Source organism: Erithacus rubecula (assembly GCF_903797595.1).
Source record: "Erithacus rubecula genome assembly, chromosome: 3".
Lineage (NCBI taxonomy): Eukaryota > Metazoa > Chordata > Aves > Passeriformes > Muscicapidae > Erithacus > Erithacus rubecula.
Window position 1 is genome coordinate 123,783,548 of NC_136689.1, and position 21,740 is coordinate 123,805,287.

Genomic DNA, 21,740 nt, shown 5'->3' on the forward strand with positions numbered 1-21,740 from the left:
AATTACATCACTTTTACTACTGTTATGTTCAGAAAAATCAATCCTCCGGCAGTTTTGCAGCATGTTTCTCATAAGCACATATATGCTTATCCTTTTATCAAAAAGGCAGTTCCAAATATCAAAACTTTAAAAAGTATCTAATAGAATTAAGTGTGTATTTAATTAAACAAAAGTAAAAAATCAAGTCTATTTCCCTCATCAGTAACTCCCACCCATAGAATGTATCCTTAAATTCTTATTTGTTTCTTCATTGATGCAGACAATTATATCTGTATGGCTGTATAAAGATGAGACTCCACTGTACCTTCTTTCCAATTGGGTCACAGCAACTTAAACATTTAGTACATAGTCCTTTAAAGAAATTTAAGTGAATTTATTGTATAAAATTATGATTGGCATGGTACAGAAAAGTTCCTTTTAATGCACATTTCCCATTAACTTGTACACAAATATTACAAGTATCAAGCAAAATGCAAAAGTCTTAAGAACTAATTCCATACTACAAAAGTGTTCACATAGTGAAGTTACTCTGGTTACAAAATGTCATGGAAATAAAAGCACTTCAAAATACATATTTGGGAAATGTTTCAAATAATCAATGCAACCTTAAGTTAGTTAAAAAATGCAAAGAAAGAGATACCCTCTTCAAAACACTATTGTTCATTTGGCAAGATGGAGCAAAGTTCAGATCAGTTCACTGAAGGACTGTTCTTTATAAGAAACAAACAAAAAAAAACTTCTTTAGTTAAGAAAGGACTCAATTACTCAATTATATTATGATGACAAATAACGCCATCAAAAAGTTATCAGGCTCTCTTGTTTTCACACAGGAGCTGTCAGAGGCAGAGATGTGTAAATGAACACTTCCAGGTATATACAGATTGCCTTTTCAAAAACCAACTAATCAATCAAAAATAAGCCCAAAACAAAATAAAAAAATCCCAAAAAATCCCCAACTGAAAAAATAAAAAAATAAAGCCCCAAGAAACAGAAAGGAGACAATCTGAACTTTGTTGCTTCAATTGAACTAGTTCAGTTCCTTAGGTCGCAGGACCCAAGAACACCAGCCTGCAAAGGATACATATTTAAGGAACAAAAGGGAACTCCCACTAGGAAGGAAGGCGCAGATGTTGGTTACGTGCATGGTGCACATCCTCTCAGTAAGGCTGGCAGAGGCTCTCACATCTCTGCTTCCCAATGGCCTGAACACCCACTATTCTCAAGAAGACAAAAATGCTCAGACCCTACAACCAACCTTACAAAAGGGAGGCAATTGTACTGGTAGAAAATAACACAAAATTTTGAAGACTGAAAGCATCCTTAAAAACTCACACAAAGTAACTACAAAAGAAGCCATACTTTACATTATTTTTGTATCAGATGACTTGCGTGTGTTTGAGCCATTGAACATTGGTATGTATATCTACATGAAACTCACACATACAGAACATTTTGCTCAGGCATTATTGTAGTTTTTCTTTTAGACACACACAAAAGTTACTGTCAGATTATCCAGTCTATTTAAATGCAGTGAAAAACAGTCCACAGCAGGCGTAAAAGGAGCAGTATCCAATACAGTGCTGTCTTGCAAAAATGGAGTCAGAATTCCTGAGTCTCAGAGACATTGCTGTCCTCTCCATTACTGGATTATTTCTTTTTCAAGGAGAACCTCTAGTTTCCGTTTCTTCACTCTGATGAAATTTGTAATAGATTGTGTCTTTTAAAAAATGTAAAACTAGTACAAAAGATGTGCCAACCAAAGTGAATTTTTAAAGCTTTTTAAAGGGAGAGGGGATTCAATTACAAAATAAAGGCCACCTTCTTGTAAAATTAGTACTGCTAATATCCCATCATTCTCTTTAGAGCAGAGACTTAGCTCCCTGCTCTAGAAGCCTTACCACATGCAGTCATGTGAGCTGAAAAACTTCATCCTTTTAACAATTAAAAATATCATATATAGGACTAACGTGGAACAGCCCTTTGTTACAATCACCAAGGTGGCAAAACCAATTAAATGTCATTCAAATAGTCATTGCAATCTAACATCTGCATTTTCCCTTGTACTTTGCATATTACACAGTGTAACTTAAAATGTAATTTAAGAGCACTTCAGTCCCACAATGTAGGATTTAAGCTTGTGTAAATACATTTGCATGGCTCTGCAACATTTGTAATGAATTAGAAAAATACATTCAACCAAAACTTTATATAGGGTTCTATTATTTTTTAAAATCAAAAATGAAGAAAAAGCCAAATGGTCCCATCATTAGCTAAATAATACACTCCAAGTTCTGGAAGCAATTCCAAAGCAAAAGCACATTCAAGAATAACATACGTAGAATTGCATACTTTCTCATTCACCTTCATCAGTAATAAAATTCTACTGTATATAATTATTTAGCCTTATAAATAATGCTAAGCAGAAAAATATTTACCTCTGTGCTACTTTTTTGTATATAGAAGCATTTCTCAGTTTATAGGAGCAAAGGAAAAAATAACTAAAGTGCAGACTACAGGCCATGACAGGCATAAAAAATGACCAAAGGTGTAGCCAAATTTGCATTTACATCTTAAGTTACTTTGCCATCTTCCTTGTCTTGCTAGAAGTCACCCCATGTGCAATTAAAGAGCTGGTCGGTTGGTTTGTGCCACAGTACAACCTGTAATCACTTGCAATTTCTTTAAAGTCTATTTCAATTGTCCATAGATATTTCTAGGCAAGGTTCAAGATACTTCTGTCTCAGGTTCACAAAACCTCTCTTAGTCATTAATACTTGAAATCACACGATATTGACACTCCCTCCAGAGAATGCTACTGTCCTCTTGTTGCAGTATGTGGTTGAGCCATTGATGCCTGGCTGAGTGTCTTTAACAAGCGACGTCTTCATTTCCATCTCGCAGGCTACAATAGCTGCATTGAGCTCCACTTGGGCCCGGTGAACCACATAAAACGAGAGTCCTATGCTTATGACAATCTGCAAATAAAACAACAGTGTTGGAGGCTGCATAGGCTGGGGAATGAAGACAAAACAACTGATCTGAATGAAACAAAAGGTTGTCAATGCAAAGATTCACAAAGGCATCTGTTGACTCAAAGCTTCACAGGCAAGACACTGGAAGGGAGATTAACTTAGGCCCTGGGTAGCTCTAAAATGACATATGCTAACATTGTAACCAGCATATGAGAACATAGACATTAGGTACAACTTAAAATATTTATATAAATTGAAAAGATAAGTTTCTTTCTTTCTTTCTGTTGAAATCTATATACTTGTTATAAAGCAATCCTTTCACCTTCACTCTTCAGTAAAACACCAGTCAAGTTTCTAACTGAGATCCTCCATAGGAAAAAAAAAAAAAAAAAAGAAAAAATCTTCAAATAAAAACCAGTGTCTCATAGTGAGAGTCCCTTTGAAAGAAGCAAGTTCCTCTGCCTTTTTAAAAGAACATTAGCCAGCTGGAAACTGCAGCTTCCTTTCAAAAAGGCAAAGAAGTTCTATTACTTCCAACAGAATCTAGAGTTCTGAGTCTAAGACCTGAACTTGGTTACTAACTATAGGGCTATGTTTTCTTTAACATTGACGACTACTGCTTAAAACACCTGTCACCATGGCAGATGGTGCGGGAATATCACTGAGTAAGACAAGTGACAAGTAAGAGCACAAGACAACTGCAACTGGAAGGCACCCTGGCACTCTCTAGCCCAACCAGCTGCACAGAGCAGGGCTGGCTGTAAGATCAAAACAGGTTGCTCAGAACTTTAGTGTAGTCAGGTCTTGAAAACTGTAAAAGGATAGAGATTTCACCATTTCTCGGGGCACTCTGCTCCAGTGCTCGACTACTTTTATGGTGAAAATGACGTTCCTCACCAATTTATGTTACACATTTCAAAGGCTGGCCAATATAAGATTCACAATGATACTATAGATGCTAATTTTTGAATAGACAGGAAAATTTCTATTCTAGAAACTTATCCAAATATTTAAATTTGATTTGGTTTAGAAATATTACTACCAGTAACCTAGCTCCCTAGATAAATAATTAAAAAGAAATATATATACATAGACAACCATGAAATGTGAAGGATTTTCAGAGCTATTTACTAAATCAAATTCTCACCAAAGTTCATCCGGGCAAAGCACTTGGCAGATGCCTGAGAGACAGTGGGAGAATGCAAATAATTTCTCCACTAAAGGCCTCCCCTTCAGTTACTCAATCACATTCCAAGAACTGGTCTCAAGAAGATTAGTACTCCTTGTAAAATATCCAGGCTACCCAGCTACCACTTACTCGAACAACACTTACTTTACAACTTATGTAATCTGCAAAGAAGAGTTAAAGTCAATTGAATTGGGGGAAAAAAAAAACCCAAAAGACCACTAAAAACTTCTACTCTGGAAATAACACTTCATGACTAAAATAATAGCTGATAAAGAAACAATTTATTTTCTCTTTGACCTATCAAGACTATGCCACAATTATAAAGGCATTTTTAATCCTCATAGCTATGTTTCATGGAAGCTATAAATTCTATGTTCTATTTAAGAGCACACCAATTTTGGGGAAAGGGGGGAAGGTATGTTTAAAATGGTCCTAGACTTAGTTTTCTATGTTAGCACTGTTAAATATCAGCTTTATGACTGTAAAAACCAAGGAACAGAAATGACTGCAGTACCCACTAAAAGTCTGCAAACTATGGTATTTGCTAGTCAAACACAGCTTCAAGTACTGTCACTGCCAGAGGAGGTTTTAATATATAATATAATTCTGAAATACCCATAATGTATGCTCATAACGGTCTCACACTTAAGGCTTACACCCAAAATTTAGTGATAAATTATCTCAAGACTTAAGGTCATATAAAGGTACTTGGTATACTTCTCAATTTACTCACTTCTAAAATTAGGATATTCTGATTTAGGCATTATGAAATTAGTACTCTACCAGATTTTTTAATCCTGAATGTCTGTGCTGAGCACTAAGAGTGAACAGTGCACAGGTGCTGGGTCTACACACACATAAGCTTTTGTGTAGGCGTGATTTGACAAGTCTAAAATTCAGCAGGAGATTACCATAGAAGGCAAGTGTCTTTTCTGGGTTTTCAGTCTAGAGCAGGGTTGATCAGTTCCAAGAGAAAGAAAAGCCACAATCTGGGGAACTTCTCAGCTTTAGCTAGCTAAAAAAAACCTAACTAAAAAGTGAAGGAGAGCTCTCTCCCACTGTCCACTGCAGACAACACAGTCCAGGAGAAGGATGTGGGGGATGCAAAGTGCAGTCACTGAAAACAAACTGCACACTTCTTCTTCCCCCCTTCATTCTTGGAACCAGTCTTAAAGGGCAGAACTCAACATGCAGCACAAACAACTGAGGATTCAAGCATCATAAAGACACCCTAGGAGAGCAAGAGAAGAAAACTGACTAGAGGTGTAGAAGAAGAGATTATAAACAACCTCGTCTCTGATAAGTCACAGTTGTACTAATTACCAAAGAAGAGGAGCAGCCTTGCCTTTAATGGGTCACAGCTGTTACTAATAAAGACAAGTATGACAAAAAGGGTGAGTTAACTGGCCAGGGGTATCTTAGAAGCAGAGGGTCAGGAGGAAGACTAAGGAAGAAGGACTAATCCAGAGAGACACAAAGAAGAATGAAACAAGAAAGAGAGTTGCTGCTGTAAAAGATCTGCTGCAAGGTCAGTCTGGATCTGATGGAGTCACAGACGGCTGTTGGTGCCTGCAGTCATAGCTGAGCTGGTGAAAGCCTGTGTTTGGAGTCTGCAAACCAGTATTTGCAGTCATAGTCCAGCAGGAAACAGCCAGCAGTCTGTCTGCAGCTGGACCCTAGAGCAGGAGCTTGCTGTAGTCAGACTCAGGATGGCTAATCTGTAAAGAACAATAAACCAGAACCCTTTTCATGCTATTGAATGATAGTCTTTAGCCTTGGCTCATCTCTACCCCAAATGAGAGGTTTGCTACAACAACTTACCAAAAACTGTGTCAGAAAAAGAGAATGCTGCATAATTCTGCTTTGTGTTACAGTGAGGTGTGAGAGAGTTACACTTTTCTCAGAGCATAAAACAAAATCTAAATAAATCGGCATACTGGGGACCCATTTTTCTGGGTATCTAGCAGTCAACAGAAATCAGAGTATCAAGAGAAATGATGGAGTACCATTACCAAAGGTCCACGAAAGTGATTATTTTAACTGACCTGTAAACCGAATACAAAGTAGCCACTAACACTTTGTTCTGCAATCACATCCTCCATGGTGCGCAAGGTAGTGCCCAAGTACGAGTTCAGGAGCTGAGTAGGCAGCAGCCCAAGGGAAGAAGCCATCAGGTAATTGGGTAGTGATAAATCTGTAATCTGAGTAAAAAAGAAGAATAAGAAATCAAAGGCAGCTCCAGCACAATCTACCAGCACAGACTACCACTTCCCACAACCATCCCAGCAAAATCATGAAAGAATATTCTACATTGCCTCACTGAAACTTTGCTTCATGCACAAGGAGAAGATAATAGAATAAAACAGTATGTATCTGGTTTTTATCTGACCCTTTTAAAGTTACTAGGTTTGATTTCATTTCACCTTACATTATGTGCAACAGTCATTAACTAGGGGTGCAATTACACTGTTCACTGAAGATATTTATTTTTACCGAGTGAATGGAGCCCTTGGATTTATGAGAATTTACTTGTGAGAAATTACTTATCAAATGAGTCTAGGGCAAAAATCTATCTATTTTGCATTTTATGTGTATGGCACATAATGTCAGAAGTAATTGTTCAAAATATCACTGTATTAAAAATATGATCCAGGTAACAGAATAGCAGATACAATTTGTGCTGGGCAAGTTAGTTTATCAAGATACCATGTCTTTCAGTGATCCCTATGAGCAATATCCATCTATATCTAAACTGATAAGAGTACCATTAAGATTATGTACCACAGGTATTTTGCATCTCACTTTAGTTAGTGAACAAATTAGTATACAAAGCTATAGGTTTTATTCATTTCTCTGGAGAAAACAGTAAAAATACTTCAGTGTTTTCTTCTCTTTGCTGTGATGTTTCTGTTCTGCATCAACAGGGGGACATGGGAACAAAGTACACAGTACCAGCTAAATTAGTATCAACAGCCATCAGGAAATATTAAAGACAATCATCATGTGATCAACAAAATATTTACACAAGAGAAAAGAAAACAAGAGGAAACCGGGTTAAAAATTATTATGAAAATGGTGATTTTGAAATCAAGCAGTCCAATAAATTTTCCAGACAATTCAGTTGATAATAAGAGATCTAATTAAGAACAGCCCCAACACTGAGAGCCTACATGGAAATTATTGACCTTGCCAGTTTTGTACAATGTTGAAGACCAAAGAATAGCAGTAATGTTACTCATTTCATCATGCTATTCTTAAAATAAACTTTAGCTACTGTGAAAGTCACAGTGCTGAATTCTCAGAGCTCTAAGCACCATCAGTGGAAAGTTTTTGGGAGGAAGGGCAATAGAGGAGCAGAATGCAATGAAGCATAAAGATTAAGAATAATTCACTGGAACAAGATCCAATAAGCCATTTCCAAACTTCACACTGCATATTATGCTTCCCACAGACTGAAATATAACCAGCATCACAAATATTTCCTTCTCTAGACAAGATTAATTTAGATTTATAATGAAAAAGGATTACATAATTATGTCAGAACTTCACATCTGACCAATACTTTCAAAAGACTTTTTTAAGCATTGTTGTAATCTGGGCCATGTAATAAGAATGCACAATCCAAACTTCCCATATTGCCAAGGGAATGAAGGAGCTGCTATTAAAAGTTTCTGAAATACTAATGCAGAAGCAAGATTGGCTAAGTAGGACACTACCATTATATCTAATGGAGCTGGGAAACTTCCAAAGATTGCTTTAACACTCCTGGCACTTCTCTCATTTCTGTAGATGCATTAAAGACACTTCAGTTGCAGAGCAACACCTGGGTATGTCCTGAAACAACTGGACCTTCCAAGTCAAGAGAGAGCTTGTTTCCAAATGAAGGGGAGGCTGCTCCAGTGGATACACTGAATTGCAGCTTGTGCTTCCCACTGCAATGAAAGCTAATGAGAGGGTGAAAAAATTTTTGAGATGCCCTTTTAACTAAACTGTAGGTTTAGAGCTACACTTATATCCCTATCCCCAGAAAGCACAGGAAGTGGACAGCACCCCTGCCTAAAAAACTTGAGAAATTGTCAATAAAACTTACAGCTTTCCATAAGTTTCTTTCTAGGAAATTTACCTGTTCTGTGAATCTGCCAGAATGGTATCTGCATGACTAGGCTGCCTAACAGAGCCTACCAGGGATCTGTTTCTGGTGAAAGCTCAAGCCAGCAAAATTTAACCCTGAAATCCCAAACCAAGCATGGATGCAACTGTTATGGGCCATATAGTAATGCATTTAAACTGTATTCAAACACAATTCAGAACTACCTAATTGCACTGATAACAACAGCCAGAAATTCCCCCATTAAGTCTTGGACAGGCTTTGTCCCATGGAACTTTTGTGCATTCTTTGCAGCTGACACCTCTGGGTTCAGTTCTGTCAACGAACAAATGCTTCTGTCAGGACTTTGCTGAGGGCTCTCATGCCTTTAGGGATTGCAGAACAATTTCTCTTCCCTCAGTTTACAAATCCCAGTTTCAGAACAGGCAGTCTTACTGACTAAGGGCAAAGGATAACTCTGGTGCATTTTCCTCAAAAAAAAAAAAGCCCAAAACAAAACTCCCCAGGAACAGCCCTTCCCTCCCCACAAAAAAAAAAAAAAAAAGCCAACACTACTCCCTCAAAAAATCCCAGTCAATACAAAAAAACAAACCAGCAGCCAACTTTCCAATGAGCAGAGGAAGCAGTGTGCATGTTTTTGCGAAGTAGGTACCATTTCTTCAACTCTGACTTCACTGCATGCATTTCTAAACCCAGAGGTGCATACTTGAATACTCAATTTTTTTAATCAGATTACTTCTTTCAGGTAATATTCCCCTCAAAGGTGGAGGGGGGAAGTATGAAATCCCGTCTAACATACATCAGGCACTACAAATAACCAGTTTGCACAAGTCTCACTCCAAGAGCAAACTCGTGGGAAGATGATAACCTGCATACCAGGCCTCCTTACAGACCTGCCTTCAAAACACTTCAGAGTTGCCAAGGTGAGAGAGCTGTGCGTGGGCAAACACATCAGCAAGAGCCACCAACCCACCCCAGCAGCCCAGGCCACTCTAGCACCAGGAGTGACACTTAAGCAAAACTCCCTCAAAAGAGAAATACAAACATGCTTTCAGTTAGCAAGTGCTATATTCCAGAAAAGCAAGGAAATGCATTACCTCACCCCTCTACTATCAGCAGAACGACCTTTTAAGCAGCAAGATCTTAATGTCTGGCTGGTGAGACAGTAAGGAATTTGTGTTAATTTTCTTTGTGTGCTGTTTGAATTGATATGGTTCCCTCACTAATGAAATCCTAAGAAGCTCTTCCATCTTTTTCTACACCCCCTATAAGTCAGCCTCCCAAAAGCCCTCAGCAGATGGCACATGCCACCAAACAAGTGCTTGTAGAAATCATTTAATCCCAGCCCTGCAGATGACCCTGCTCACATCAAGGTTATGCCTTTCCCTGAACCTCATGTGTCACTTCCTTCCTTCTCTCATTAATCTCAGTATCTCCAGTTTACTTAAAAATATCCACATAGAAAACATGCGTAGACCAGACCACTGGAAAATTAAAGGTGTTTACTTTTTCTTAAGTTGACTATTGTTTAAAAATTAATCCTTTTCAAATTCATTGCTGAAGTTGCTAGCATGGGGAAATGCATTTTAAACTTAAAACGAATGTTAGTTTTCAAATAAGTGAGATGTCAAGGAAACGACAGCTTGGTCTGTGTAGGTAGAAAAATCTATTTTTTAATATAACTTAAACTTGACTCAAAATGAGAAACTGTCTTGAATTCCTAGATTTGTATGCATCACTTTTCAGTGATCTAGTAGCTCATATTAAATGTTCTCAGTGAAAAATTGAGTATACACTGTGCTTTATTTTATTTATGCTATAAAGCAGTAAATCAGGAGTAATAAACATAACGAAACTAAAATTAGCAAAAAACATCCAAGTTACTTGGCATAACTCAAGCATGTGGTTTCATCTCATTTCCTATCTATTATTTTAACACTGAAACCATCCACTTGGAAAGAAAATTATTTAGCCTGCAGAATACGGAGAGCACAAACCACAGTGATTTACAGCATCATTTCAATATTGAACTGGCCCAAATACTCTGCTGAATTGTGTTTCCAACAGAAGGGTTATGCCAGGAAGGAAATAATTTTAACTTGGTAATTCTCTGGTCTATTCTTCAAATTCAATACTACTCTATATCATCTGCTGACTACTGCAAGTGACACCCCAAAGCTGAGAACAACCCAGCACAACATCTCTCCCCACTTTGGGAGGGTCACAGCACAGCAGAAGCTTCATCTGCTACACAGGACCTTGGGATCCAGGAGGGACTCTGCTCCTAGCTGGACAGGTCTAAGCCTCTTCAGTCCTGCAGTAATATATGTTAAAAAACTAAAACAGCAGAGGTTCAGCTGTTCAGTTTCTCATTCTTAACAAGGAAATGGTTAAAGGACTTGCTTAAAAAGAAATTACAACTCTTACGGATAGATTACATTCTGGAAATGACTACTCCAGTATACACAGTTTCATATGCAGCAATTTAAAATATTTGGTGTGGATGTTACACCCCAAAATTGTACTCGGATTAAATTTTACTTAGAAAAACAAATTTGGTATTCGGTGACCTACTAATTGCAGCCAGATGATTCTGTCAAAACTGAGCAAGTGACTCAGAAGGCTACAGGACCAGGACTGTAGACAGGGAAAGGAAGGTGGCTATATCAAAGTGGCAGACCAAAACACATGTTTAGACAGTCACTTATGTTAAATAACATGCAAATTAATGGTAACCTTTAAAGTATTTCACAGTCCAATTTGCTTTGTTTTGATTTCACCAAGTTATTAGATACAACTGAGGCATAACACAGTCAAAACCAGATGCTTCAGACAAAGTACTCATGAAGCACAGAGGATCTGAAATTGTCATCAGCAGCATGACAATACTCAAAAAAAACACCCTCCATGTTCTTCTTTACTTTTTCCTTTAAGATGACCAAAGAGACCAAATGAATGTACCAATCTTCACCTGAAAGTACAAAGAAAAGCAAGACTAACCCTTTTCCAGATTCAAGTTTAAAGTAACTTTCAGTGCCACTCTACACTACAGTCTGCCCCAAACCTGCAACCTGTCTTATGTGCACGGACTTAACATCCCGTATGGATTTGCCAGATGCATGGTACAAACACCAACCATGCCAAGAAAGAATTTTAATCTGTCCACTTCTTACTTTCCAATATGATTACTTATATTAAGCAGTTTAGCAAGATCTGGCAAGTCTTGCCAGTTTTAAAGTGGATCACTTTAAAAGCACAGACACTTCATAGAGTTCTCCACAGATTTTGTTATGCAGCACCTTGGTGATTGCAATACCAGAATACGGTCTTGAAAGGCAAGACATCAACTCTAACACAACGCCAGTGAGCAAGGCATCTCAAAAATCTGCCTGCCGACCCTCTGCATGCACAGAAGAGCAGCAGAAAGCGTTGTTTTCACTGTCGTTAAGAGACACCATGCTTGCTCCCAGGAAAGGAGGCAACCTCTAGCAGTAACAGCAGCCACTACGCCCAGACATCCTTCCAGCACCCGCCTTCCTCGGCCGCACAGCCCGGGCAGGGACTCACCGCGAAGACGGCGTTCTGCACCCCGAAGGGGATCAGCGTCAGCCGCGACAGACACACCACCCTGAGGCCGCTGCCGCCCTCCACGACACGGACGATGGCACTGAGCGTCCCGCTGCCCTGGATCCTGGCCCGTGCCCAGCGGGCCAGCAGCCGCTTGCAGGCCACGTGGGCGACAAAGGTGCCGACGAGGACGCCGAACACCATCAGCCCCATGCCCAGCACGAAGCCGTAGAGGTAGCCGGCGGCCACGTTGAGCAGGATGTAGCCCCAGCCGCACGGGAAGGACACGGCGATGAAGCCCACGGTGAAGAGCAGCACGCCGGCCAGGCTGTCCAGGCTCTCGGCCCAGAGCAGCAGGTCCCGCAGGTACTGGCGCACCAGGGCCAGCGAGGCGAAGCAGACGGCGGCCAGCACGCACAGGCTGAGGCAGCTCTTGTACCAGCAGGTGCCCAGCAGGCAGCAGGAGCAGCGCCAGCCCCGGGCCTCGGCCAGCCCATGCCCGCCGCCGCCCGGCTCGGGCAGCTGGCAGAGCAGCAGCTCCGCGGGCGGCAGCCCGTCCTGCTCGGCGCAGGGCCCCAGCAGCAGCCCGCCGGCCCCCGCCGCCTCCGCCGGGACGAAGCCGACGGTGTCCCCGCTGCCGCCGCCTCCCGCCGCCGTCCCGGCGGCTCGGGACAGCCAGCGGCCCAGGTCCTGCCGGGCGCCCTGCGCCGCCGCCTGCTTCACGGCCCGGGAGAGGAGCTGCAGCGCCGCGGCCCCCGCGCCCCGCATCCCCCCGCGCCGCCGCCCGGCTCCGGCGCCGCCGAGCGCAGCCCCTTCGCTCCCCGCCTCCCCACGAAGCCTGCGGGCAGGGGCGGCCGTTCCCTCATCGCCCCGCCATGGCCCGGCTGCCGAGCCCGGCCGAGGGCCGGGCGGGGGCGGGGAAGCGGCGGCGGGGAGGGCGGGGAGGAGGGGGCCGCGCTTCGCCGCCGCCCGGCGGGCGGAGGGGCCGCGGCGGCCTCCGCGCCGCCTCCCGCCTCGGCCGCGCCGCCGGGGCTGCGGCGTTAGACGGCGGCGGGGCCGCTCTCTCCGTCCCGGCGGTGGCAGCGGCGGCCCTGGCGGAGCGCGAGTCCCGGCGAGCGGCGGCAGCGGCGGCGGCAGCAGTACCGGGGCTCCATCTCCCCGCGCCGGGCTCCCTCCCCGCTCCGGGAAGCGCCTTCTCGGAACGGCGGTGCCGATGTGGCAAGCGCGGGAGGGAGGAGGCCAGGCGAGGCTCCGGCGGCAGCAGCGCCCGGCCCCGCTGCGGGGCTCGGCGGCGGCGCCAGGGCTCCGCCTCCCGGCCCGCCCCAGCCCGGCCCGGAGCGCCGCCGGGCGGGTGTGCCCCGCGGGCCCCGCCGCAGCCTCGCCCCGGCCCGGCGCGCACCCCCTCGGCCCGCGGCCGCAGCCCGCCTTCCCGCGGAGCTGTGACCCGCAGGGTCCGGGGCGGCACCGCTGGAAAGCGGCTCGTTTTCTGTCAGGGGAGCGCGGGGTTCGAGCATCGCTGACTGCGCTGTTACTCTCGAGCTCCCTTGACATGTCGGCCACTCTCCCTCTCCTGCGTGCGGGCTTTGTACCGCACACAGCCCGGCTTTCCCCTCTCCCGCAGTGAGACGAGCCTCTCCGGGCCAGCGGCCGGGCTGTGAGCCGAGGGGCAGCAGCCCCTGCGCCCGGGCTCCGCCACACCTCCGCTCAGGTCAGCGGGGCTCACCTGCCTGGAGCCCCGACCCGCTCTGGGACGGCTTGAGCTTGGATGTTGAGCCATTGCTACCAAGAAACAGCCTGGATATGCAGTAAAGGCTCCATTTAGAGGCGTGTTTTCTCCGAAGCCTCGCCGAGGCTCGATAGTTTTACTCTGTTAAAAATGTCAAGGTACAGAAAGTGTTTGTTTTCATTACAACGCTAATACATACATCGTGCTCCAGTGGAGTTATATCTCCCTGCTGGGAAATTTGCAAGTGTATATAAAACGAGAATATGTGTAGGTTGTGAAGGTTAAAGGGTGATTTGAAATAAACAAAAAAAATCTCAAAATGAAGAGCATATCTTTAAGTACTGCAAGTATGCACTTGCAAAGTTCAATGGTAGAAACAGTATAGTCTGGGCAATCCAACAAATCAGCTTTAAAAAATGACAGATACCTTTGAGAGCCAACAGCAGAATAAAAAAATCCTAGGAGACTCTGTACAGCAGGGAAATTGCAGATAAATGTCTCCAGCATAACCTGCTTTCTTGCTGTTACCTGTATCTGAATGTGAGCATTTGATTTTGTATGCAGTCTACTCATGATGCAAACACAGGCAGGGCGTACATGCAGCATTATAATAATAAATGTCAAGAAAACCCTGCACTAGAGTTTGTAAAGGATGATGGGCATGCTTGTACATTCAGTAAGGCATTTCAGCAAAGAGGGGGCTGGAAGTTCAGCAGAAGAACAAGAGGACAAAATATTAATTTCTGGTTTTATACTAAGAGCATGTGCATTCAGCTTGTGTATATTTTTGTTCAATGCAGTTGCTTCCATGAAAGAGGAAAAAGTCTGGGAGGAAATGTCTAACAGAGTTACATGCTTTACAGTGCCCCTCTGTTGCTGCATTTAAAGTGCAGAAAACCTTATATTCTGAGCTGGAATGAGTTTCCAGCTGTCACTCTAATAGCTACAGGGTTCTGTACTTATAATCACAGAAAATGTACTTGAAAAGTGATCACAAGAGAGTGTGAAGAACATAATGGTCTAAGTGACAGTTTTGATATTACACTCTAACCTATATAAAAAATTAACTAGTTAGTGAACATGTTTTTCCAGTCCCTGGGAATATACAGGCTGAAACTCCTTGACCTTATCCATCACCTGGGCTCCCTAAAATAGCTAATCTTGGCATTTTTCTGTCCCCTGGAGCAATAGCTCAGGAAGGAAAGACAAGAAATAATCATATTTTGAGTGACACAGACCACGGTCACGGAGCATCTTTGGATAAACATCCAAGTAAGGCCACAGGAATTCAGCAAGGGTTGGGTGGAGCTGCTAGCTGCTCCCTCATGCGCAGCGGATACAGCTACAGAGATGAGAGGCAGTGTCAGCTGGCTCCTGCCAGCCTTCCCGGCACGCTCTTACCATCTGAAGGGGAAAAAAACAACCTCACACACCCTTGAAAACGTGCCAAATTGGCACATTGCTAGACACAATGCCGGACTAAATGGTCTGCCTTTCAGACTTGCTAGTCAGTGAATCATAGGATATTCCTGTACCATGGGTGATGCAGTTGCAATGATATAAGCAAGGCAAGATCTATAGGGAAAACAGTTATCTTTCCAATCATTGCACTTAAAAAAATAGGCAAGCTCTTGAGCACACAGCTCCTGGACAAACACTTTGTTCTCCAAAAAAGATAGCGCTTTTTATTTGTTTTTCCTTTTCCCCCAGGTAGATTAGTTGATTTAGTGAATAATTTGCAGCAAATGCTGTCTAACCTGTTCTTTTAAAAGGCACAACTGTTACTTTTGTTACTTTTGGAAATTATTTGAAGTAATAGGAATAAAAATTGCAGGTTTCATTCACATGAGTTTAAATTACATCAACTAATACTGCTCCTATACTTCCTTAGCCAGATCTAATAATTAGCTGATTTCTTACCCATTTAATTTTAGTCTTTGTTGATGAATGCATTTAACCCCTGGGAGGCACAGGGTAACAGCTGGAGTACTGTTCTGCTTCAAGAAAAGGTGTTTCTATAGAGAGATACTCTCACAATTTTATAAATAGTAGTGTGATATTTTGTGTATGATTCTTCTTCTGTCTCTCTTTTTTTTTTTTTTTTTTTTTTTTTTAAGGACTATTATCATGCAAACACACCCAACTAAGCATGTTATTGAAATGAAAGGCATGATACATTTAGGTCCATGCAACTGGTCCACACTGAATAGGGACCCTGAAGATACATTAAGCCATAAATTGGGACCTAAAATAATTCTGAAGCTCCTGAGAAATTTGCCATAGTTATTTTTTAATTTCTCTTTGAGAGGGAGAAGCAGGACTTTTTTGAGAAAATGATATTAAGAACCATAACGCCTCATTAATTGACTAATCTGTGTCTGGGGTAATGATTCTTAGGCCATAGCAGGCTCACTCAAAGTGCCTGCAGTCTTCTTGCTATAGATTCCTTTACATCCACTTGAATGGAGAGGGATATAAACTCATGCAGGGAACACACTTTTGCTGTTAACCAGAGTATGAGTTGCAAAGATGTGGGGGATGGTATTAGCAAGGAGCAAGTCAGGACCAGAGAAGTTGTTCTGGTAGACCCAGTTAGGTCTGCAAGCCATAGCTTTGGGCCCCACTGATTCGGATTGTTGTATTTCAAATACATATGAATTCACAGTTTTGTCAAAGTGGATGACAAGTGTGCTGTAGGAAAGCAAGGTATCATGTAGCATTTTATGACACTGCTTGAATTCCCAGTGAAAGATGATAGCTCTGAAATTACTGTGTCAGGAACAGGAGGTGTAAGAGGAGAAAGAGCACCATTGGCAATTTGGGATCAGCCAATATTTTAATTTTTTCGGACCAATATCTATCAAGATGTAACAAATTTTGTGTTACTTTCACCAGGAGTTACCTAGTTCGGACAAGATCTTTATGTAAAAGATACAAACATAAAAAATTAAACGCCCATAAATCTCATTTAATGTATTCCTGAAGAGTTTTTAAATCTTGGAGTGAGAATCTACATTGCGTTATTTTGCAGCATGATTTATTAGGTGTCTGCAGAAACTTTATTACTTGATATATAATCCCAGTTTCCCAGATAAGTGTCATATAATCATGTTAAAAACACTGAAGGATTTGTTATACTATCATAAACTCATAAAATTCAGAAAATTAATCTGTTTATTTTCATATATGCATCTACTTAAGAAATATGGTTTATACAATGATTTTACAAGAAACATTTCAAAACAAAATTTGAAATTTGATTACAGCTCTGTATAAGGCATGAATGAAAATTAAATACAGTAAGCAATGTGCTGACATATTTACATTGAAGAAAAATTCTGAGACATCACTCTGGTATGACTTATTATGTAAGTAGTGACATATCTAAAACAAGTCCATTTCAGTAGAAGTGAGAGTTTTTGATATTCATTAAAGTGTCCTAGACCAGAAAGAGGAAATGAGAAACCTTAAACATCCATATACATAAGGCAAAAATACAGCCACATGCTTGGTTATCTGTAACTGCCTTCACCCGTTGCAGTAATGGAAAATTTAAGCTAATTAATCTGAAAGACTAGAATTCTTCCTTGGAAAAGGATACCCTTTGGTTGGCAGAAGAAACTTCTGCCAATTTTTCATTCCCTGAAATGACTGCTTTGTTGCCAAAAAAATACATTAGTCAGGGGCTGTTGGTGTAATGCAGAATAGCCTGAAGTTTGGAAGTTACAAAATTCCTCTTGAGGACTAGACTAGCATTGGTAGCCCTAGGAAATGGCAAGCTATGGAAAAAGTCCAAGTATTAAATCAATTGTGTCCTCCTGAAGTGCACAGTGCAATCATTAGATGCACCTCAAAATGTTAGCCAAGTAATTACTTACTTCTGCCAGGACCACAAACTAGGAATCTATATTTTCATGCAATAGAATGCCTGAGGCAATTTTTGGGAGCACTAAGATCTAGAAAGTGTCTTTTCAAAAGGAATTTTGGGTATCATGAAATAAAATACAGTGAGAAAAGCATATCTGAGGAACAGGAAACTGTCTTGGTGAAGTCATTTATTGAGGCTGTTTACACCCAGGTTCTTCTCCACTTTGAAGTGATGAAAAGAAGAACTGTAGCTATATATATATACCATGCTCAGGGCACTTTTAATAAGAGGGGTGTAAGTAAATGGAAATGCTAGCATATCCTTAATGTCATGTTTTCATCAGTTCCCACACATCTGTGTCTTTTTAGCAATATAGTTTGATATTCTTCAACAAGTTGTCACATTCCCTTTCATACATCTGCAATCCCATATGCAAAAGTTATATCTATCTTTTTCATTTTTTACTTTTAAAGTACATCACAGTAAGTTGCAAACCAGAGAAAAGTAAGCCTGCATTTTCACTTTTTCTACAGCAATGGTACAGTCCTAGCAGGTTATGGATTGGAGGTAAGTTTCACATAATATTTTTGGTTCAGTGATTTTGTAAAAAGCATGGAAGGTTAACCCAAGATCCAGAGTTAGTTTTAACAGCATGGTGTCATTTGACTGAATTTACTATTAAGCTTTATTAACCAGTTTTAAGGTTAGCTTCTAGTCAGCTCTGAAGCAGACAATCAAGTTTATGGGCTGGATAAACAAACACATATTTAAGTTTGAGGGTATAAAGCAGGCCATCAGTTATAGCAATCTTAGATTAGAAAAAGAAGAAGCTTACAGATTAATTTCTTCATGTTTTTTTTTTAGTTTACAATTGGTTTTTACTCAGCAAAATTTCAGCAGTCCTGCATCTTTCTTGTTATTGCTTAATTTGAGAAACCACAATATGGTAACTGCTGGCAGGCATTGAACATAGCAGGGATTTATGCCTCTGTAGAAGCATGAGGATTAAAAAAATCTCAGCTTCCCAAATCATAGGCAGAGCTCATCTGAGTGTTACCCTATATCAGGTGCTGTTTATATCAGTTTGCATGTTTATAACTCTTGTAGCATATCTTCTAAATTATTTATTATTCATAGTTTCCAGCTAGAATAACTGATGAGTTACAAACGTCCTCTGAGAGAACATTCACATTTTATATTAAACGCTGGTGAAAACATGATTTTAAGCCTAATTTGCCTCCCATTCCGACTCTTATGACCCTAGCCTAAAGCAAAAGCATTTTTACTAGAAGCCTCAAAAATCAGAGTTCAGTAGACAGCCTGGCTCTTCTCTACTGTGTAGTTTAAAGGAGATGTAGATTATGACTGGGCTTGTTAAAGTCCCTTCTTGATGGTCTCACCTCCTATGTGCCAAGACTTTGAACTCCACTTCTTGCCTACTTTTTCTCTGGTGTCTGCACCCCTACTCTAGAAGCTGAGACTGGGGACACAATGTAGTTGCAATAACAGCAATACATTAAATTTGCAGCAAAGATTTTGCCAAAGGCTTGGAGTGTTCTGTCTCTCTTTTGAAGATTCAGTAGTCCTCAGCAGGCTTGGCAGGCCCTCAGGAACTTGTAAGAGGTGCTCAGTGTCCAGGATCTTGGGGGAGAAATATAGAATACAAATAAATGAATGATCAGATGAGACAGAGAGGGCTGACAGGACTTAAAGAATATTAGTGTTGGTAGGGAATCACATGAGAAAAGACTGTGTGTTCTTTTTGGTCCTGTTCCTCCTCTCCTCCAGTCACGAGACATGCTATAAGCTTAAAAATGCCTTCTAGTCCTGCTTGAGTGGAGTTATACAGAAGAAGGAATGAGAAACAGGGTAGAGGGACTAGGTCTGTACATGAAGGAGCCTGCTCCCTCTGACCCCAAACCCCTTCCATGCCCAGCAACCTCCATGCCCCCTCTTTTGCACTTGAGGGCAGCTTTTCCACAAGAGGAAGAATGAACCTGTCATGCTGGAAGAGACAACCTTGCACTCAGTAATTAAGATTAGTGTGTTTGCTAAATACAAAGCCTGTGTAGAGAGCAGTTCTCTATTATAGGGCACACAGCTTAGGCAAGTGGGAGTCCAGGTGCATTGCGTTTTGGACTTTTGAAAACAAATATTTCCAAATGGTATCTCTTATCAGGTTCAACAGAGACAAAATAGCTCTGTTTAAAAATATTTAGACATGTTGAAACTATTTATTGACTTTGAGACTGATTTAAAATACCCATATATTGATACCCAAGAGCATGTGTTTAAACTGAAGTTATTGAGTAAACCTGGTTCAAATGATATTGTTAGATAAAACCAGAAAGGAGTTCCAAACCTGATCTTTCAAAGACTTAGCATATATGTTATAGTCATGTAAGTAGATACATTGTTCTGCTCTCTTTGACTGTGCTTTACTGTGCTTAAAACTGTTCTCTCTACAGTTAATAAACCCCAAAGGAATATTGTAAATAGTTGCATACAGTGTTATTAAACACACAGAAAAAGTAGACATGTCACTGGTAGACATTTTCTGACAAAGACATCCACAAAACCTGAAGGCATACAGACATTTCCATGGATATGCTCTACAATTCTTTAGTTTTTTACCTGGATTTAGAGTTCATTTCTGAAGGTGTTTGTTTGGAGGTTTGAGCCATCCATACAATTGCTTCTTAGTCTTTATTAAAACAGTGTCAATTTTACCAGTTTTCAGTGGGCACGATATTTTTTTCCCAAGTGTCTGGCTCTTGTGTGCTTTCCATTCTCAGAACACTGTATAAGCATTTTGTGTTGGATATATTGCCTCCAGCTGTCCCTTGAAGCACTTAAAATTGCCTTTATAAAATATGGATACCATAAATCAAGCATATAGTCCCTTTGAATGAATCTGCTCTAGAGTGCTTTCCAAGTCATCAGGCAAAACATGCAGTCTGCAAACCCAGGTGTTGCCTTAGAAAATAAACACATCGGCAGCATATCCAAGATAGCCCAGGAAGATGTTCTCAGCCTCAGAATGGAGTCTCTCCCCATTATTGCTCCCACAACAACAGAAATTATGATGTGAACCATTGTGTTGTGCTGCTTGTTCCCCGATGTGCAGCACCAATTCACACACCAAGGTGAGGTATTTCAGTTTTTTATTCTACTTTGCACAAACTAGGGAGATAATCCACAAAAGGCTGGCTCCCTGATCATCAAGACTATGCATTTTAACAAGGCATGAGCACTCACTGGTTACAGATTATGTAATTTTTTACTAATTAGTACTCAAATTCTTATTAGTTGTATCTCTTGCTCCTCATGCTAATTACTCTGCATGTGCAGTTCTTCCCTCCAGTTGAGTCTGGGGTCTGCTTTAAGTATCTGGTCAGTGAGTAGATGGTCACAATCTGCCACTGCCAGAATTGCCTTTTCCCCAGTTACTGCTGTGTTCTGCTGACTTCACTCCTGGTGGCTCTCATCCAGACAGCCCATTCATCTCGGGATTGTCTTCCTTTTTTCTTAAAACAGAAGATTAGCCAAGCACACAACAGTCACAATGCAATTGCTTAATCAAAACTATCCAGCTAGAGCAACTGTGTAACAACCAAAAAATAAATTGCAAAGTTTGGTTCAAGTCTTGAGCCACTCAAATCCTGAGGGGCTTGATGTCATTTGCAGAAGTCCTGACTTAACTGGAGAATTTCTTCTTCATTAGAGGAGCATCTTAAAAGCTTTTACAACATTGAACCAGCTATCTTTATAAACCCTCTCGACAGTGTTTGCTTGCTTCACACTTCTTGTTATCAGAAATAAAACAAAAAGGCTAAATATAGAGAACTAGTTCCAAAACTGGGATAAAAACCAGTTATTTTTCCTATTATACACATTTATATTTTTGTGAGTGCTTTTTTACCTTAAAAGATGTACAGTGGATTTTTTCAAGTAAGTTTTTTCAACAGGAAGAGTTCCCAAAATTTTCTTCATGTTTTTCACAATTTTATTAGCATATTCTGAAATCACTCTTTCAGTGTTGTTTGTATTCCTTCATGAAACATTTTTGAATATATAGACACCTTATACTGCTCCATGTTTAGAAAACTGTTAGCTTTGTCTTTCTGTATGGTCCCAGTGGTGACACTTATCATCCTCTATTCTGTTTCCAGTCAATAACAGTGGGAGGTTCACCTCCCTTCCTCTTCTGTCTCCTTCCTGGCATTCTGCCTATGGCCATGGAGTAGCAGGTGTGTATTATCAACAGTGACTCCAGTTGCTTCAGGCATGCAAATCTCTTCAAATTACCT

At 41.2% G+C, this 21,740-nt stretch overlaps 1 protein-coding gene across 1 annotated transcript; it reads right to left on the reverse strand.

Moving 5' to 3' along the window:
• Positions 1-349: 349 nt before the first annotated feature.
• TMEM64 (transmembrane protein 64) lies at positions 350-12,740 on the reverse strand. The gene is made up of 3 exons (XM_079301361.1): positions 11,837-12,740; positions 6,207-6,362; positions 350-2,975 (listed from the first exon to the last, which is right to left on the reverse strand). Exons 1-3 carry the CDS (start codon positions 12,602-12,604, stop codon positions 2,781-2,783), a joined length of 1,119 nt encoding a protein of 372 aa, XP_079157487.1. The 5' UTR covers positions 12,605-12,740; the 3' UTR covers positions 350-2,780.
• Between the last annotated feature and the right edge of the window lie 9,000 nt (positions 12,741-21,740).

Excerpts from the sequence above, each read along its gene's own strand:
- TMEM64 (XM_079301361.1), bottom strand. The coding sequence starts at position 12,604 with ATGCGGGGCGCGGGGGCCGCGGCGCTGCAGCTCCTCTCCCGGGCCGTG. Across the intron at positions 6,363-11,836 it reads TGCAGAACGCCGTCTTCGCG|ATTACAGATTTATCACTACC; the intron begins GTGAGTCCCTGC and ends TTTTTTACTCAG. Across the intron at positions 2,976-6,206 it reads ACTTTGTATTCGGTTTACAG|ATTGTCATAAGCATAGGACT; the intron begins GTCAGTTAAAAT and ends TTTTATTTGCAG.